This window comes from Durio zibethinus, chromosome 11, assembly GCF_047325235.1.
Source record: "Durio zibethinus cultivar Kanyao isolate XHJ-2024 chromosome 11, ASM4732523v1, whole genome shotgun sequence".
In the NCBI taxonomy this organism is placed as follows: Eukaryota; Viridiplantae; Streptophyta; class Magnoliopsida; order Malvales; family Malvaceae; genus Durio; species Durio zibethinus.
This window is the reverse complement of record NC_143172.1, coordinates 1,443,551-1,461,064: the sequence shown is the minus strand read 5'-3', so window position 1 is coordinate 1,461,064 and position 17,514 is coordinate 1,443,551. Positions and strand designations below refer to the sequence as shown.

The 17,514-nt window shown below is 35.5% G+C and overlaps 2 protein-coding genes and 1 pseudogene across 8 annotated transcripts; 1 reads left to right on the top strand and 2 right to left on the bottom strand.

Moving 5' to 3' along the window:
* Positions 1–2,381: 2,381 nt before the first annotated feature.
* On the bottom strand, positions 2,382–5,531 carry LOC111289909 (F-box/LRR-repeat protein 25-like). Of its 4 annotated transcripts, XM_022881268.2 has the most exons (4): positions 3,730–5,531; positions 3,423–3,593; positions 2,793–2,842; positions 2,382–2,699 (listed from the first exon to the last, which is right to left on the bottom strand). In XM_022881268.2, the coding sequence occupies exons 1-3, from the start codon at positions 4,642–4,644 to the stop codon at positions 2,822–2,824; spliced, it is 1,107 nt and encodes a 368-aa protein (XP_022737003.2). In that variant the 5' UTR covers positions 4,645–5,531; the 3' UTR covers positions 2,382–2,699; positions 2,793–2,821. The 4 variants fall into 4 exon arrangements, 2 of the variants coding, with proteins under 2 accessions (XP_022737003.2, XP_089623687.1); XR_016346122.1 differs by lacking the exon at positions 2,793–2,842 and having other exon boundaries at positions 2,499–2,699; positions 3,423–3,565; positions 3,730–4,644; XM_089767561.1 differs by lacking the exon at positions 2,793–2,842 and having other exon boundaries at positions 2,499–2,699; positions 3,730–4,644.
* Positions 5,079–6,059, top strand: LOC111289910 (uncharacterized; annotated as a pseudogene).
* LOC111289908 (regulator of nonsense transcripts 1 homolog) lies at positions 5,797–16,617 on the bottom strand. 4 transcript variants are annotated; one of them, XM_089767560.1, is made up of 29 exons: positions 15,955–16,617; positions 14,368–14,619; positions 14,125–14,295; positions 13,961–14,011; positions 13,741–13,833; positions 13,502–13,597; positions 13,272–13,322; positions 13,073–13,191; positions 12,412–12,520; positions 12,191–12,313; positions 12,054–12,125; positions 11,266–11,337; positions 11,107–11,173; positions 10,731–10,873; positions 10,579–10,650; positions 10,355–10,483; positions 10,096–10,251; positions 9,777–9,890; positions 9,583–9,681; positions 9,393–9,470; positions 8,949–9,083; positions 8,741–8,815; positions 8,472–8,589; positions 7,922–8,292; positions 7,757–7,819; positions 7,600–7,671; positions 7,055–7,186; positions 6,860–6,979; positions 5,797–6,597 (listed from the first exon to the last, which is right to left on the bottom strand). In XM_089767560.1, the coding sequence occupies exons 1-29, from the start codon at positions 16,468–16,470 to the stop codon at positions 6,445–6,447; spliced, it is 3,822 nt and encodes a 1,273-aa protein (XP_089623686.1). In that variant the 5' UTR covers positions 16,471–16,617; the 3' UTR covers positions 5,797–6,444. The 4 variants fall into 4 exon arrangements, 2 of the variants coding, with proteins under 2 accessions (XP_089623686.1, XP_022737002.2); XM_022881267.2 differs by having other exon boundaries at positions 5,797–6,572; XR_016346120.1 differs by lacking the exon at positions 8,472–8,589.
* Between the last annotated feature and the right edge of the window lie 897 nt (positions 16,618–17,514).

Below are 17,514 nucleotides of genomic sequence, written 5' to 3'. Positions count from 1 at the left end.
ATATAAAAACGGAAAGAGCTAATGCTGAACAATAGCTATAAGGAAACAAATAACAACAATCTAACACGTGGCAATACGAATAACAGACAGTGATCAAAATTTTTTATATTATCTTTAAGTGAAATAAATGAAAAACAGAACCAACGGACGGACGGCAGTTAGATACGAGCTTTTGCAGTACACACGTAATAAATACCTGTAGAAAGAAAGAGGTTAAGAAATGAAGGGTAAAGATGAAATTTAATGGAAAACGAGGGAGTTTTACTCTGAAGCCATGGACTACAGTTCCAACCGTTTATTCCTCTTCTTTTTCTTTTTGTGCAGGTGGGTCCCATATTCCAGGATCCGAGCTGCTGAATGTCGTTTTTACTTTTTTAGACAGTTTCGTACTGGCCGGATTTTTTTAGTTTTTTTTTTTTTTTGTTTTATAAAGCGACGAAAATGGCTTCACGGTTCACACATGGCCAGCGTTGTTAGACATGGCCCACTGATGCATATTGCTAGGCCTAGGCATGATTGGCGTCCCTCTCAACCGTTGTTTGCTTCAGATCATTTACACATATGATAAACAATAGGATAATTGGAGAATAATCTAATTTTTATTTTAAATGATAAAAAATTTATTATCGTGTGATGAAGTAATTTTTAATATTTTTTGAATTAATTTATGATAAGGGTAGTGGAAATAAATATATTGTTACTTCTAAATTTAGTCTTTACAAATAGAATGTGAAAATATCAATCATTCCTTTTAATCTCTAATATGATTTATGCCTTTAGTATATATGATTAAAATTAATAAAATATTATGAATTCTTTTATAATATTAAAATTAAAATATGGAATCATTCTTTGGTATATATCTTAATTCGTAGAAAAAAAACTTATTAAATTATATTTATTCATGAAAATTCAATGAAATTATGTACCAAAAAATCAATGAATTTGTTTTTTAATAAAAAATAAATTTTTTAAAGAACTGAGTGTTCAAGTTTTAGTTCATTAGCTTAATTCATTTTACAATTTATGTGCATTATTTTTGGAACTACTACTAAAGAAACCAATAAATTTTTTTAATAATATTTTTAAAATATTCTTTTATCAAAATTAGTTTATATTTTGTACTTTTTTATAAAAATGACATATTAGTATCTTATAAAATTGTTCATTTAATGAATATTAAATTTTTTTTGTAAGGTTACTTTGGATATTGTTATACTCAAATTTTTTTTCATACAATATCAAATATAGTGATTTAAAATCATTAATATTATATCAAATATAGTAATTTAAAATTACTCATTATCAAATCACTTTTAATGATCTTATCATCATGGTTATTAAATCATCGTGATAATTTTGAAAATAATATTAAATATTATTTAAGTGATGTTTGATAAGGATAATTTCTTTAAAATTAAAGATAGATTTATTTATTAAATCACCATAATTGATAATAATTTGAAAAATTTTGGTGACAGTGATTTACATCATCAAAATTAATTAAACTATTAGGTTGCGGGTGATTTAAATTTCATCTAAAATGATGAAAAAAGTTTTATCATTGAGAGAAAATGATGTTTAATATAATTTTAAGATAAATTTATTGTACTCAATAAAATATACTTTTCTCCAAATTTTTAGTATTATTTGATGATAATTTGAAATATATGACACTTATTTACATAATTAAATTAATTAAATTATTACATTATCGGTGATTTAAATCTCGTCCAAATTTATGAAAAAGTTTTATAGGCTCATCTAAAATGATGAAAATGATACACAAAAAATTTGTCATAAAGATAACCTCAAAGTGATCACCAATAAAATAATTTTTTTATGAACTTTTAGTTTTACAAGCAAATTTTCATTTTATAATAAATTTTATAAAATAACAACTTGCTTAATTCTTAAATGTGAATATATCAATACTTTTGAATTATACTTATCAAAATTGGTTTATATTTTAATTTTTTTATAAAACAATTAATTTTTATTTTATAAATTGTTCGTTTAATGAAATTGATTTTTTTCTTTTAAATAATTTTATTGTTAAATAATTTTAAAGTATCTAATTTTTTCCTTACATGTTAATTAAGTTGTTTTTCTTTGTTTTAAATAATTTTATTAGTACATAATTTTCAACTCTCATTTTTCAATGTTTTCAGCTAGAAGACAATTAAAGGAAGTGTTATAATCGAGTTTTTCGTAAATTATATTGTTGAAGATTATGAGCCGATAAAGTTAAAGTTTCCTGATGAAAATTTGAAGGAGCTGACATTGCTTGGGACATGGAATTGGGAATTATTTTCACAAAGTAAATAATTCAACATCTTCTTTGAAGGCTTCCACCTGCTATTATTTTTAGTCTTAGCCCATAAAAAACAATTGACTTTCAACTTACATATCTTTTCAATTAATAGCATGTGCTCATTTACACAAAATAACCAACACAGAATATTAAAAAAAAAAAAAAAAAAAAAAAAAACTACTAATGCAGAAAATGCTGAAAACATAATAGCATGTTGTTTAGACATGCTAATTATAATCTAGTTCATTACTACAAGGACTGTAGAGGACAAATAAAACCAGCTATTTAAATAAAAGGGCCAACATTGTTCTCTGTCTTATAAAACTTCACGATTCCTGCCTTTGGCTCCCGCAACAAGGACAGCAAGACCCACCAAAATAAGCCACTTTTATCACAGAAAAAAATGGGGAAAATAAAGATAAGAAAATGGAAGATGTGTAAAGGGGGTGCAATAGATGAAGCCATGAGTTTCATTTACCTAAACATCTTTGCATATATTACAAGCCATCAATCCTCAAAATCAGACAGCTGCATGGAAATAAGAGGTGAATAAAAAATGCAGATGTGATTCTCAACAATTTAGCAGGGTAAATGAAACAAAATTTCATAAAGAATAATTGCTAGATCATCAACATTTAGTATAGAAGAGAAATATCTAATGGGGATTTTCCAGCCTAAGCCAATGAAATCTCTAACCTCATAACCTCATACTCATAACTGACAAGGGCGTTGCATATAAATTAGAGAGACGAGACTTAATAGACTTGAAATTCTTTAACAGCTTTAGAGAATTTGATAACTTAACCTTATTCCAAGCCCCCAAAGAGACCAAGTAATCAACAAAACAGAACCGGTGGGGAGCACCAATAAACTATGACAAGATAGTCAAACTTGTTTTAAAAATTAAGTTAGTTGAGTGAAAATCACCGAGAGCCCCAACATATCATCTGACAACTCCTGTTTATTCTTCGGTTTACACTCCATTGTAGATAACTAGAACTCAGAAGCCATAGTAAGGAAAGTTTCAAGAATTGTAATGCTGCCAATATCTAGGAATAACATGTTAAGAATAAAAACTACTAACAAATTAGGACTAAAGTGCACGTACCTCTTGAATCTCAATGCTAACGTTTTCACCAAAAGTAGAGCCACTAACAAAGTAGTTCATCACGTTATCAGGTATAATGAATGATTTAATACAGCATTCGATATTCAAAGTCTTTAACCTGCCAAAGGGAGAAGCTTGGGCTTCTAGTACAACAGGCAACTCCATGAGAACCTATGTAGTTAGTAAAATTAAATAAATAAATTAGACGAGAGTGAGAGACATGACAAGCATTTTTTATAGGAATAAAAGCGTGTCAATTCCACCTATAAAAGTATACAGAGGTCAATCCAAGAAAAAATAAATGTACCTCAATGGTGTTGGAAGAAACATGGAGAGATTCGGCATGATAAAGCCCTCGAAACAAATTGATTAAATTCAAATGGGATTTTTCAAATAGCTCCTCGGAATCCGGTAAAAAAGCATCAATTTCAGCAATTTCCAAGAGAGGAAAGTCAAGGTTGGAGAATTCCACAGGCATTGTATCTATAAAAAGGAATGAATGGAGTTTTGGGGCAAATATCTCAACCTTACAGCCATTCCATAAACAGTGCTGGCGTATGGCCAAGCTATGGAGTTGGGGTCCTGATATTTTAAAACTTGTGACGCCAGCCATGTTACAATCCTTTAGTTGTAAACTCTTCAAATTGACAAGGCTAAGAAAAGGATCGATGGAACGGGTCGATCCATGAGAACAAAAGGAGCATGAATAGATGTGCAAAGTGGTCAAGGTGGGAAGACTGAAATCCCTTAGTAGAATTAATTCCCTAAAATATTCTAACTCCAGGGTTTTCAACGATCGACAGCGGCTGAAAAGAGGGAATAGGATTCTAATGGACGTGAACTTTAAGCCGATGCTAAAATGCTGCACATTATGGGACACGGAATAGTTGATTATTCTAGTGACGAGTGACTTATCTGCCCCAAGGTAATGGAAAAAGAATTTGGAGACAGGTAAATTGTTGCGGCCAGACAAGACACGACGCACAAACTTCTTAAAAAATGAAGTGTCGCAGCCCCATCCGTTAAAGATGAGGTCAGGAAGAGAAGCCCACAAGCATTTCCATCTCTTGGATAGGACACTGGTTCGAACTGACCACTTGGTTTCTGGTAGAAACGAAAGGATGTGAAGGAGGACGCAATCCGGCAGATCGCTCAGTCTATCCTTCGCCTCTTCTTCGTCTTCATGATTCTTGGCCTTCTTCTCGTCTCTGCCTGCCATCATAAACCAGAGTAGGAAACACAGAAGACGAAACAGAGGGGAACACAAACCCTACTCTCGCGTCTAAGTAAGAAACTTATAGTAATCACTTACAAGAAAATTGGGTTTTGGGCTCAACTCTGATATACTATCGGGTTGGGTTCCTTTTTTTGGTTTTCAAGGTCTACATTTGCTTCTGCTTTGTTAGAACTTCTAACAATGACCTAAACCTCAATGAGTAGTAGTTAAATTTGAGCATCCGAGACGAATCGGGAACAAAGGCAATATTCAGAGGAATCCCCAACCTTCCTCAGCAACTTGTCTTCCACAGTTCCACTCTTCCTTGCCCAGCAAAAAAAACCAACCTTGTACCAGAACAAAAAAACTACTTACAATACATGTAAGTAACGGACCGCCAAAACAGACGGTGAGGTGAGGCAAGCTAGCCTCTATAAGGCATGGGCAAAAGAGAAATACAAATAGCAGCCCACAACCACAACCATATAGTCCAAGAACCCGACGATATCTATGACTCCATCACGAGTCAATGGCTCATGGTTGTGGGACTTAGCACTCGTTTTCAAGGCAAGTTTGTCCTCGAGCTCGGAGCTGGCGCAGGCCTCCCTGGCTTGACAGCGGCTTTGATTGGCGCCAGCCGAGTATTGCTCATCGACGTACAGAAGCTCCTTGCTGGACTCTCGAGGAACGTTGAAGTTAACGGGTTCAAAGAAAGAATCGAAGTGAGCGAAGGAGTCAATGAGTGGAATCACTGAGCCAAGCACGTTTGATGTTGTTTTGATGAGTGATGTGTTGTTTGATCCGGAAGATATGGTTGGCAGGCCGCTGGGTAGGACACTCAAAAGGATCTGCTGACAGGGAACTAAAGTTTGGGCGGCTAGCGAGTTGAGGCCATGGACCGATTAATGCATGAACGAGTTGATGGCTCGAGGCTCCCAAGTTGTTGAGTTTCTGACTAGTCAACTTTGTGTTCAAGAGGGTGTGGACGACTAACGCGTCATTTGCCATCTTTCGAATAATGCAACTACTTGCAGAGAATTTGCAATCTCACCGTAACAGAGTTTTAATAAAAGTTTTGAGTCGTTCCAGCTTTAGAATGACAGAAACAGTCGGTTCAAACAAAAATTTAGAATAGCAGATACTGCAGGCTCAAACAAATCGCATGAAACCATTATGACATTTTTATATACCAGGGAAAACAATTCTATGTCAAACAAACCCAATTTCTCACATCAAAGCCATCAACAGTTTATATACCAGTTATGTCTACATGCACCAGAACACTTCTAACATATCGCCGTCGTCTACTAACAATAGTGAAGAGTATAATTACATGTCAGGAAGAGCTGAAAGGGTCAGGCGATTTTCCTCAGCATGCTGTACAAAAATTTTCACCTGTAACTGCTTCTCTGTATCCATAATGGGTTTATCCCGTTAAGTCAAACAAAGCCGTCTTTTATCAATCAAGCCCTTTCGACAAAACCTTGTCATGTAATGCTCTCTCGAATCAAAGAACTTTCTTCAAAACAAAGCAAAACTTCCAAGCAGGTATTTGAGGTTATCCTTTTCTTTCTGCCACTGTTCGCACGTAGCCTCATAGCCGTCATACCCTTGCTCCAATTATATTTATTCCCATTATCAGGAATCATCTTAAGGGTTATGGACAGAATTAAACTGACCTCAAACCGGCAAACATTTTGCCCTTTAGAGCAGGATATATTTGGGCACACAAGGACAGCACAAACCAAGTTGCTGATTGCAAAGGCTATAACCCATCAAAGCGAAATGCATCCTTATTCTTAACCATTATAGTGAAGTTTCTGGTTTTGGGTGCCCTGGCCTTGCTGAGGCTGCTGCTGTTGAGGAGCCTGCAAGTTTAGTCGCTGTGTGTTGTAGTGAGCAAAGGGCTGGGAGTAGGGAGAATTCGTCATGCCCTGCAAATAGATAGCCATATACTCCCTTTTAATTCAGGAAAGACGTTAATAAGGTCACAAATGTATGGCCCAAAAAAAACAAGTCAGAAAATAGGTAATGTAACGATCTTGCATTATGACAGTTTTCTAACCAGATAGACAAGGACTTAAGACTACTACAATAGAGGTTCAATTTTACAAGCATTAACAGGCAACTTTCTAGTTAGAAAATATATTTTAAATCTTGCCAATTTGACAATTTTATCAACAATAATTCTCTATCAATAAGTAATGGTATAAGAAGCAACCTGAGACTGAATCTGATTGGGATTAGCCACACCAAAGTGGCTCTGTGATGCATCCTCATGTGAAGGGTCATTAAAGCCAACCTGTGTAAACAGGCCTTGTGATCCATGATTCATGTAGTCCTGTAAAAAAAGAATTGTCAGAAGAATAACTGGGAGAAAATATAAACTCATCACACCAAAGCACTTTGGGCAAACCTGAGACATGAAATCATTTCCAGAACCAAAGCGAGAAAATCCAGCTTGAGAATTCTGATTTAGGAAGTTCCCTGGAAACCCACTCTGTGCTCCTTGAGTAACATAATCAACAGCATACCCACTCTGAGAAGCCTGCAAGCAAATGCATAATCAAGCAACCCACAGTATCAAACCAAAAGTCAAAACATAAAAAAAAACTTTCTTGTTCTATTTACAGAAAAATACAAAAAGAAGAGAAACTTATGGAAAACAGATTATTCTAAACATATTCAACACCCCCTCTAATGCTTTAAGGCCCTCAGTACACATCTAGCTACATTGCCATGATACTCGGTGGTTTTTAACCTTTTCTTGCTCCTTCTACTTATTTTAGACCATAACATTGAGGTTTGAAAAGTTGGCAATGACCCACTGACGCAATCTCTCCAATAAAATTCCAAGCAAATACCACCCAAACCCCGCTATCTGATGTATGTCATATGGGATTGAGAAGAATAGAAGATATTATTAATACAATAAAAATACAAGAAGTCAAGAGCCTATACCTGCGTTGAAAAATCTGCAATGTTATAAGGGACATGTGAGCCTTGGCTTTTGAAGTCATCACCCAAGAAGTCCTGTGGGATGGTCAACCAAACCAATTACAAGTTGTTATCAAGAACATAAATCGCAATTATTGAAGGAAAATAGAAGATTTAATACCTGGGACATTCCCCCCATTGAAAATCCATCACGAAATGTTTGGCCTGGCCCTTGGACAGGCATCTATTATAGATGATAAACATACTCAAAATTCCACGCGGTCAAAGAAAGGATTAAAGTTACAAAAACTAAAACAACAATAAAAGGAAAAGATAAAGTACGAACATTGTTAACAAGTCCAGGTTGAGATAATGGACCACCCACAGATGGCTGGCTGTTTGGATTCTCCAGGGGAGGGAAGTTAAAAGTAGATCCAATAGTTCCAACATTTTGCTGCGTGCCTTGCTGGTGCGGGAGATGACTGCCAATAGGAGCACCAGTATTACCACGCCCAGCCCCAAAGCCTCGACTTCCTGGTTGAGGGACCTGAGGAACGGCTCCCACTGGTCCATGTACAACTCCACGAGTCGGAATAGCATAAGGCTGAGAAGGAGGACCAGGAAATGGTGGAAGTGAAAGCCGAGGCATTGGGTACCCAGTAGGGTGCATTCCAGACTTGTGAGTGCCATTGGGTGGACCTGGAGGCATATAAGCACCTGCAATTGGCAACATGAGAAGGCTCACATTATATTAATCCCTGTCAACTTTAATACAAGTGCCAATGACATATTCTACTCTTATGTAAATGTCAGTATAAGCCACATCACTTGCAAGTCCCCAAAGTGATTATATGAAAGACATCTAACTCGCAGACTCAAGATGCTCAAGAGCCTACCCTGAGCACGACTGCTTCTTCTATCAGCATTTGGACTAGATGAGGCAGCAGACCCAAAATTATCATTAGGCACAATCCCAGGTCCACCACCAAAGAAAAGTCTCCTATCATTGTAGATCTATAAGAAACACAAACAAACATTATATGAATTCACATTATCCTTGACAACCTCTAATGACTAAAAAGTAATTGGGACAGGCAATGAGCAAAAGCAAAAGCTTGAAATTTAAACAGATAACAGGCACCATCCTTTCATTCCATACACAAACCTTTTTTGGCTTTTGGAATTGAACCATACTTTGCTTCAAGTTATTGAGGGGTCCTTCAACCAGGCACTCGTGTTCCTGCAAATTTTAGTAGAAACCAATCAGTGATAATGATAGCAAGATTCTTTGAGGCACAATGAACAGTAAGATACCTTTAACATTTGCATACACTACCAATAGCAAGGTGTTACAAAGATACGTAGCAAGATACCTTGTAATGTGTCAATAAACCATTCCACAGAGGTTGTTTGCTAAGAACTTTCGGGTTTCCAAGAATTACAATACCATATCGAGCTCGTGTTAGGGCAACATTAAGCCTGCGAGGATCATTTAGAAATCCAATACCCTAAAAAATTGGATAAAAAAGTTAAGCACATTACGTTAGTTTTTCTCATATAAGAGCATAAAGAGACAGGCAAAGAGGGTTAAATATTAGGATTAGACTTAGAATGAACACCGTAACTAGAGGCTAATATGTCAAACACGAGAAATATTAGAGCACATCTAACCCTTTTAACAAACTTATGGATGGTCAAGAAATTGAAAATTAGTTTGACATAAGACTAAAAGACTGAAAAATTCAGTCAGGTTGAAAATTCATTCATGAAGCTGCTGCAAATGTTATTTCACATCTTACATAGATATGTTAACTAACCTGATGTTCATTACTTCTCACACAAGACAAGATGATGTAATCTTTTTCCCGTCCTTGGAACGAATCAACGCTTGCAACCTGATATAAACCCCACAAATTAAATAATAAATAATTACATTAAGGCCAAATATTACATTAAGGCTAAATATCATAACAGCATTTATTCTTAGAATCCAAATCCACACAGTACCTCAATTTCCTTGTAAAGCTGCTGTCTCAAAGCACCATTTCTTGACATATAATTCACAATATATGCCCTTTGTCCCTCATAAGGTGTTATGACCCCAATCTGTAATATATTGAAACAGTTGTTAAACCAAAAGTTATAATAGTGCCTGATATCAGTCCGAATAGAAGAAAAAAAGGGAAGTCCAGAAAAATCACCTGACTAGGAACAACACCACTCCTCAAGAATGTGGTAACAATCTTTTCAACATTTGCAGCTTCAGTTCTATTAAGATATGATGTTCCACTAGCACTAATCTCCTCTTGTCCCATCTAAAACAAGACTATGTAATCATGAAACATAACCATGGAATATATAAAGAACTGGACTGTAGGCAAATTAAATTGTATATGATGTCCTTCCCCATCTCGTCCCTCCCCCACCAGCACATAGAGAGCAATGGATAGAAGAATATGAATGGGGGACAAAAGATAATTTATATTTGGGTTATTACAATCCTAACCACCATTTCAATACCTGTACATAAAACAACATGGGACGATTAGGCACAGGCCAAGGGAAATCAATGCCCAATGATTGCCTTTCATTGATTGTCACTCCATTTTGTAATGTGCCTTCATAGAAGCTGTTAGAAGGAAACTCCGACAAACATGGGTGCATACGATATTGAACCTAAATTAGAACAGAAACATTTACTATCAGATAAAAGACATGTTTTCTACCAGCAATTTCATTCACATGAAGGTCAAAATCAACAAACATATAGGGACGTTACCTGCAATCTAATTGGTTTAACACCAAGTAAAACAAGACGTTCAAACAGAGACTGTGCTAGCCCAGCACGAGCTGCTTTCTTGCACATAATAACAGGACCAAGTTGGCAATGATCACCAACAAGAACAACCTAAAATAAAAAAATATACACATTGGAATACCAAACAAGAGATATTCAATGGGAGTGCGAGAAATCATATCTTGATAAGTTTGTTCCTTCATTACCTGCTTTGCTCCAAGAACTAAAGGAATGAGACACTCAGGTTCTGTCGCCTGAGTAGACTCATCAATAAGTACCTAAAGAAAGGGAAAATAAGATTGTAAGTGCTTTCATTTGTTTATTGATCATTGAATATTACATATCAGATGTATTCAACCTGGCGGAACCTAAAATTAGCCAATCTAGGATCTCCAGCCCCGACACAAGTGCAACAAATGACATCAGCACTTTGGGATATTTCCCTCTCTGTTGCTCGCTTCAGTGCTTTGTACTTTTTCTCATCACTGCTTGACAACTCACCTGAAAGAAGTAGGATTAAACAAAATCCAGTGGAAGTAAAATTTTTCAATTTCTGAAAAGAAGATTAATAAATGCACATTCATTGTCACTCTGTAAGTTAATAGAACAGTTCCTTTTCATCCCAGTTTAATCAGGGTCATGTCACGGTAAACTCTAACCGGGAAGAGTTTCATTAAAAAAAAAAAAATCCATCCAATTAATTTTTTCATTGACAACTGGAAAATTATCACAACCTTGTTCATCTTTCAATAGTTGTAACTTGTGAAGTTCACTCTTCTCAGATGTGTCAAGATGTCGGACCTGCATGTCGTAATTGCAAATATGAATGGTGCCATGAACAACAAATGCAGAACAGTAACACATAGAAGAATTAGACAGTAGACACCACAAACCTGATAATGCAGGGTCAAATGTTCAACAGGAGAACTCACAGCTTCCCTTGATTTCGCACAAAGCCTTACAACCTTCAGACAAAAGACACATTGGTGAACAAGTATCGATTTACAGATATATACAAGTTAAAGCTTCAAGATATTTAATTATCTTTGCCCAGAAAATAAATAAGTAATGCATCATAAGATACACCTTCAAAGAAATAAGAATATAAGTGCAATGTTTCTAACAGTTTCTAGCTTCCAAAGCACCTTAGCAGTTGCTGAAATGTTTTAACTTCATACATACTATCACGTTATGTTACTAATCCATCAACCCCCCTCCTAGAAAATGGAAAATAGAAAATAACACCAGCCATCCAATTGTGAGAAATCACATTAATTTGGTGATATTGAAACTAGTTTAAAGAAAAGCATAACTTAAATTGTCAACTGAAAAGGCTAGAAATGCTACAACTAGGAATGTAATGCAAATGAGGGACGACATTTAATTGGGGAAAAAGGAAGAAAAAGCTCATCACAGTTCTGTATTAATTAATTATAGCAAAGAAAAAGAATGATGCAGAAAAAAGCTTCCTATAATTTGGCTTCTTTACCAGCAATACTTTTTGTCAGGATATTTATATTGTATCGTATCGTAACAACCCACACCTATATAGCTAACACTAAAAATAGAACAAGCATGCAAAAGGAAGATGACAAAGAAAACCCTAAATTTACCACAATCATAAGACCCAACAATGCCAATGACAATCAGCATAACCACAAGCAGAGTTCAACTTCTCTACCTTTAACCCAGTGGCACTTATCTTTTCAGCTAGCTGATCAACAGCCACATTACTTGGAGCACAGACCAGAACCTGATAGGAGAATGAAATATCAGAAACACAGACAATAAAAAATATGAACTATAAGAATTTCTTACCTGCCCCTGACCCTGTTTAGCCATGTGATATACAATGGCAGCAGAAGTAACAGTTTTTCCTGTGCCAGGGGGCCCTTGAATCAAGCTTATAGGCTTCTGAAGAACACTCTTTACAGCAAAAACCTGTCCAACAAAGTAAGATCAACACAACTTGATGCACAAAAAAAACCATTATATAGAAAAAATCATATAAAGCCGACCAAATGACAAAACTGCCATACTTGAGATGCATTCAATTCTGGCAGACCAGGTGCACCAAAACGACGAGGCAGTGTATTGCGAACCATCTGAACCTCAACCTCATGGCCAAGCAGGTGATGGTAAATATATCTGCAAGAAATAAACCAATTAATTTACTTAGAAGGGACTAACAATTCAAGTTCAGCAAATATATGACCTTTGGGACAAATAACATAAAGTTTCCAACGCTAAACAGATAGCTGAAATGAAAGTGGCCAACTTAGCCTTGAATAAAGAGAGAATAAAATCAATGAAGCCATCCCAGAATCTTACTGAACAGAATAAATTTTATAGGCTAAAAACTTAATGTGATAAAAGAAATGTGTTTCAACCCATGCCTGACCTACATCTAACCCATCCTAAAATATGCACAAGAATCTATACCCAGAAAATTATACCATACATAGACCCTCAAAAGCATTGTGTATATTGCATGTCAATCAGTTAAATAAAACCATCCTTTTTTTTTTCAAAAAAAAAATTCTTTTACTTCCTTTATTGATTTATTAAAAAAGCTATAATGGTATGTGAAGGAAATGAAAATACTAACCTGAAATTTGGAAAAAAAAAAGAAAAAAATTATGGTGCCATAACAATCTAGAACAACAGGCAAATGTGAAGAAAACAAATCAGCAAACCTACCCACTAACACTTGTTTCATCGACTGCAAATGTTTTCATTGCCCCCTGCATCCGGTCAAAACTTGTACTCTTCCAGACAAAATCAACACTGAACCCATGGTTCACGTCAACAGGAGCTCCCTGCACAACGATAAGCACCAAATTTTAGGACCTCCCAAAATCCAAAATCAACTAACAAAACAATGAAATATCAAAACTACCTGACTAACACGGAGCTCAAGCGCAACCTCCTCTTGTGCCGTTAGCTTGATCTGAAATAACAGAAAGATAATTTCTAAGTACAGTTCTCAGAGGCGCACCAAATGCATAAACTTTATCGAGGAATACCACAAAATCAGGTTTTCCAGAAACAATACATAGAATCAATGTCACATGTACAGGCAAACATTTAAACCATAATTAAATGGGTAAGCTCATAAAGGACACATACCACATGCCCAACAGCCTGCCAAGCTGGATGAGCAGCATCTCCTGAATAACGTAAACGCAACTCATCACCAGGCACTAGACGCAGCTCATTGTCTTCCTACAGCACCACAAAATCAGGTTTAACATTTATCTTTACAAAATAAAAAGATACCTTGTCATACAGAGGGGAAGGAGGGGGCGATAAAACAAGAACACAATTAGGTGATGGAATAAATTAAGAGAAAATAATTAATAAAGCACCTTTGGAAAGACAAAATATGCAATACGTTTCTTGTTTAACCCAATATCCCATCGCATTGTGACGTTGTCCTTGCTTTGAGATTCTTTCATCATCTGCCGGAAAACAAAATTTTGATTTAGACATGAAAATTACATTTTAAAAAATACAAGAATATCGCAAAAACAATTAAACAGAGGGCAGTTGGGTGGAGAAAAGGAGTATGAACATGATTATACATACTTTATCATAGTCAGCTTCAAGCTTGATAAGTGGAGCAAAAACATTTTGATACTGCAAAGGAAAGCATCAACTTAATTAGTAAACCACATTACAGTATGAAACTTCTTGTCTTTTCACAATAATAAAGCACAAAAAAATGGTGCAATAATTGCAAATGTGGGCACCTGATAAGCATCTTCATACTTCAAGGCCACAGGCTGAGGTTCATCATCTACACCAGGCTTCTCAAGATCTTCAAGGGAGGCATCAGGATTTGTCTTCCAAAGCTCTTCTACCTTGTTTATTTGTTGGGCACTTATTTGCCGTGCCCTTAACTGCTCTTGTTCAGATGGGATCTGTAGAAGTGATATATATTAGGAAGTCCTCAGATAAATAGGTCATTTTCATGTGATTGAAGAAACACCAACCTTAACCAGCCACTGTAAAAAGCACCTATCATCAATAAGGGGACACCACTGACTCAAGTCCCAATTCATGTCCTTCAAAGCATTAACATTCAAACAAGGTTCTCTACAAAGAAGAACGACAACGCTCTCAGTCTTAGCAGATATAAAACCAAGAAGGAAAACATTTCTGCATCCACAGTTGTAGCATTCAAGAATTGTTTCTCCCAAAGGACTATCCTTATGAAGGCAGACTTCCTTGTGTTTAGCTCGTACCTAGAAAGGAACAAAAAGCAAACTCAGTAATCAACAGCATCCAGTGACCATCCCCAACTGGATAATCTACTACACTTGTTAATACCCAATTCATTAATCTCAGTTAATAGCATATATATTTACTAAAAGCAAATCAGGTGCAATACAGGTTTGAGCATACAAACAGATGTGCAACAAGCTATGGCAAGTGCAAAAGGAAACTTTTTCAAACAGAATAACACCATGGATACGTGAAAGTACTTTCTTAGGCAACCTTGAGTAATAAGGCACATTTTGAAAACTTACTCAGTTAAGCAACCAGCAAACAATTGTTTTGTTCGCATAAAAATTTAAAACTTTTAGATTGCAGTTTCTGTAGTCAGGTCTTCTGGGTTCATGAATGCAAGTTATATTGGATGAGAAAAGAGAACAAAAAAGCATGGCATAGTGCAAGACCAGTAGATCAACAAAAGCTCCAAGCAATAGGATGATGTGATGAAAGCATAAGAAAAGCACAGGTATGCTTCAGTGGCAACAATCAACACTGATCCTCAACATGTGTGAATGAATCAAACAAAATTGATTCCTAAAGTGAAGCAACATGGTAATCATGTAGCAAGTCCGACAAGAAATAAGTGCCATGCCATCTAGAATGAAAGCCTGACTTCCGATTGCCTTCTAGTATCCCTTTCTTTCAACAACAATCAACTCAGATCCGACAGAATCATGTACTAGCCATAATCGAACATAAAGTAAAGATCTCTCTGATGATATTTGTCACACTTTTTCTGATTGCCTTATAAGCAAACCCTTTATTAAGGAAAAAAAAGTTTCTCTAGGTATTAGCATCAGGAGCGTGATACTAACTGTAATAGCTTCCCAACAACCTCAAAGAAATGAAGAAAATAACTGTCTTCAATTAAATCAAAAGAAACTCTATAATAGGAAGGGAAGGCACTGAATTATGCCATAATTTCATGTACCTATTCACCCCTAACTGAAACATATCTTCTGTTCAAGAAGCTTGCAATTCACTATTGAGTCAAATTTTCTAGCAGAATTACCCAATTAAAACCTTCAAAACTGCATTTATGAACTTGGTAGGAAAATCTAACCGTTTAATAAGTATCATAAACAATTATATTAATCATCTCCTTTCTCCATCTTTATATACATATATTAAGTTCAACAAAATCTCAAAGTCAACACCCTACTTAACGCACTCTCTCCCTAACACATGCCTTCCATAATTCCACCTAAATCCAAAACATACTATGAACATCAATGTAATGTTCATTAAAACTTAATCAGCATATTTTAAAAAACCAAAATTATGAATAGAAGGAGAAAACTCACGAGATGATTAACAATATGCGAGCCCGATGTATTCCCTCTTGAATTACAAAACCACTTTCTACAGGAAGGAACGTTACAGCGAACCACGCAAGCCGGGTTCGAAACCCCACAATACCGACAAGCGTGCTCAGCGAAATTCCCTTTTCCGTACTCATAACCGCCATCCTCATCGCCAACTGTCTCCTCAAAATTCAATCCACTAATCCCCGTCGCTAACGCATCAACCACGGCTACACTATTGCTAATATTATTGCTATTGCTGTTGTTATTGCTCGTTGCCCCACGCCCAGCGACTTTCGGAGCACTAGAGGAAGAAGGGGAGGCAGCAGAGTCCAAGTGGTGGTCGGAGCTGGAGCGATCAGCGGCGTTAGCATCGGAGGCTATCGGCCAAGAACGAATCGGATGGCGGAAGTCGGTGTACTCGAAATCGGACTCGCCTTGGGTGTTGAATTCGAGGAAGGTGTAAGCGTCAGTGGCGGGATCGGGCTGCGAGGCCGTCTCGAATTGAGAATCCATACAAGGAAAATTTCAGTGCCGAATCGTTATTTTGAAGATTAGGGCCAGGGTTTTGGTGTTGTTTTCTGAGTTAGGGTTAGGGTTTGGTGAAAAAAATAGAAAAAATGAGCTCAGAGAGAGAGAGAAACAGGTGGAATTTGTGTTGATGTTGGGATTTGCCCGAGAGAGTGTGTATAAGCGCCGTAGAGGCGAAGATCGAGCGCGTGGAAAAAAACGCTGATGTAACGGAGAACATTCTCCACGCACTGGTAACGCGCGTTTCTATTGGGTAGGGGGACGAAGTAGCGCGTTTAACTGCTTTTGTTTAACTTTTGTTGGCGTTTAACTGCTCTTGCTTGCAAACTAAGCTAAATTTCTGGATGTAATGTTGATGATTTATATTTGATTTTTGGTAGAAGTGATAAAATATAGTAAGTTTGTTTTAAATTCTAATATTTATATTTTAATTATAATTATCTCTGCCCTCAAATTTTTAAAGTGTTAGTTTTTATCTTCTATTTTCCTTATAAATTAAGTTCATCTAATAAGTAATTAATTTAATTAATTAAAATTCTTTTTTTTTCGTGATAAAACTTTACTTTTAAATTTTATTGATAATTATTTATTGGAATCATTCGAATGCACACTTATAATAATTTATCTTAAATTATTAAATACGACATATTTTATCATAACTTAAATAACTGAACAGTTTATCTATGTCAAATTTTTTTTATAAAAAAAAAAATTAAGCCCATCCAATATAAAAAAAACATAAAAAAATCCATTTTCTATCACCTGAATTTTATTATTATTAATTAATTACTAAATTAAACTTGAAAATACCTTATCATAACAACAAATTATCGTAATTTCTTTTATTTAATTAAACATCGCATGAAAATTGAAAACACCTTATCATAATACAAAATCAATCACAAAGTATCACAATTTTTTTACATTAAATTACCACTTAGTTGAAAAAAAAAAAAGAGTAATATAGCTTTAATTTTTTATCAATAATAACATGATCTAATAAATATTAAACTTTTAATTTATGCTGAT

What these genes read in the sequence shown, in the direction of transcription:
- LOC111289909 (XM_089767561.1), bottom strand. Translation starts at nt 4,644, where the DNA reads ATGATGGCAGGCAGAGACGAGAAGAAGGCCAAGAATCATGAAGACGAA. An exon ending in TTTCTTCCAACACCATTGAG is followed by an intron (nt 3,594 to 3,729) that starts GTACATTTATTT and finishes CTAACTACATAG; the next exon opens with GTTCTCATGGAGTTGCCTGT. An exon ending in TTAGCATTGAGATTCAAGAG is followed by an intron (nt 2,700 to 3,422) that starts GTACGTGCACTT and finishes CTGTGATAAAAG; the next exon opens with TGGCTTATTTTGGTGGGTCT.
- LOC111289908 (XM_089767560.1), bottom strand. Translation starts at nt 16,470, where the DNA reads ATGGATTCTCAATTCGAGACGGCCTCGCAGCCCGATCCCGCCACTGAC. An exon ending in GGCAGGCTGTTGGGCATGTG is followed by an intron (nt 13,323 to 13,501) that starts GTATGTGTCCTT and finishes CTGTTATTTCAG; the next exon opens with ATCAAGCTAACGGCACAAGA. An exon ending in TTGCAGATTTTTCAACGCAG is followed by an intron (nt 7,187 to 7,599) that starts GTATAGGCTCTT and finishes ATTTGCTTGCAG; the next exon opens with GCTTCTCAGAGTGGGTATGC.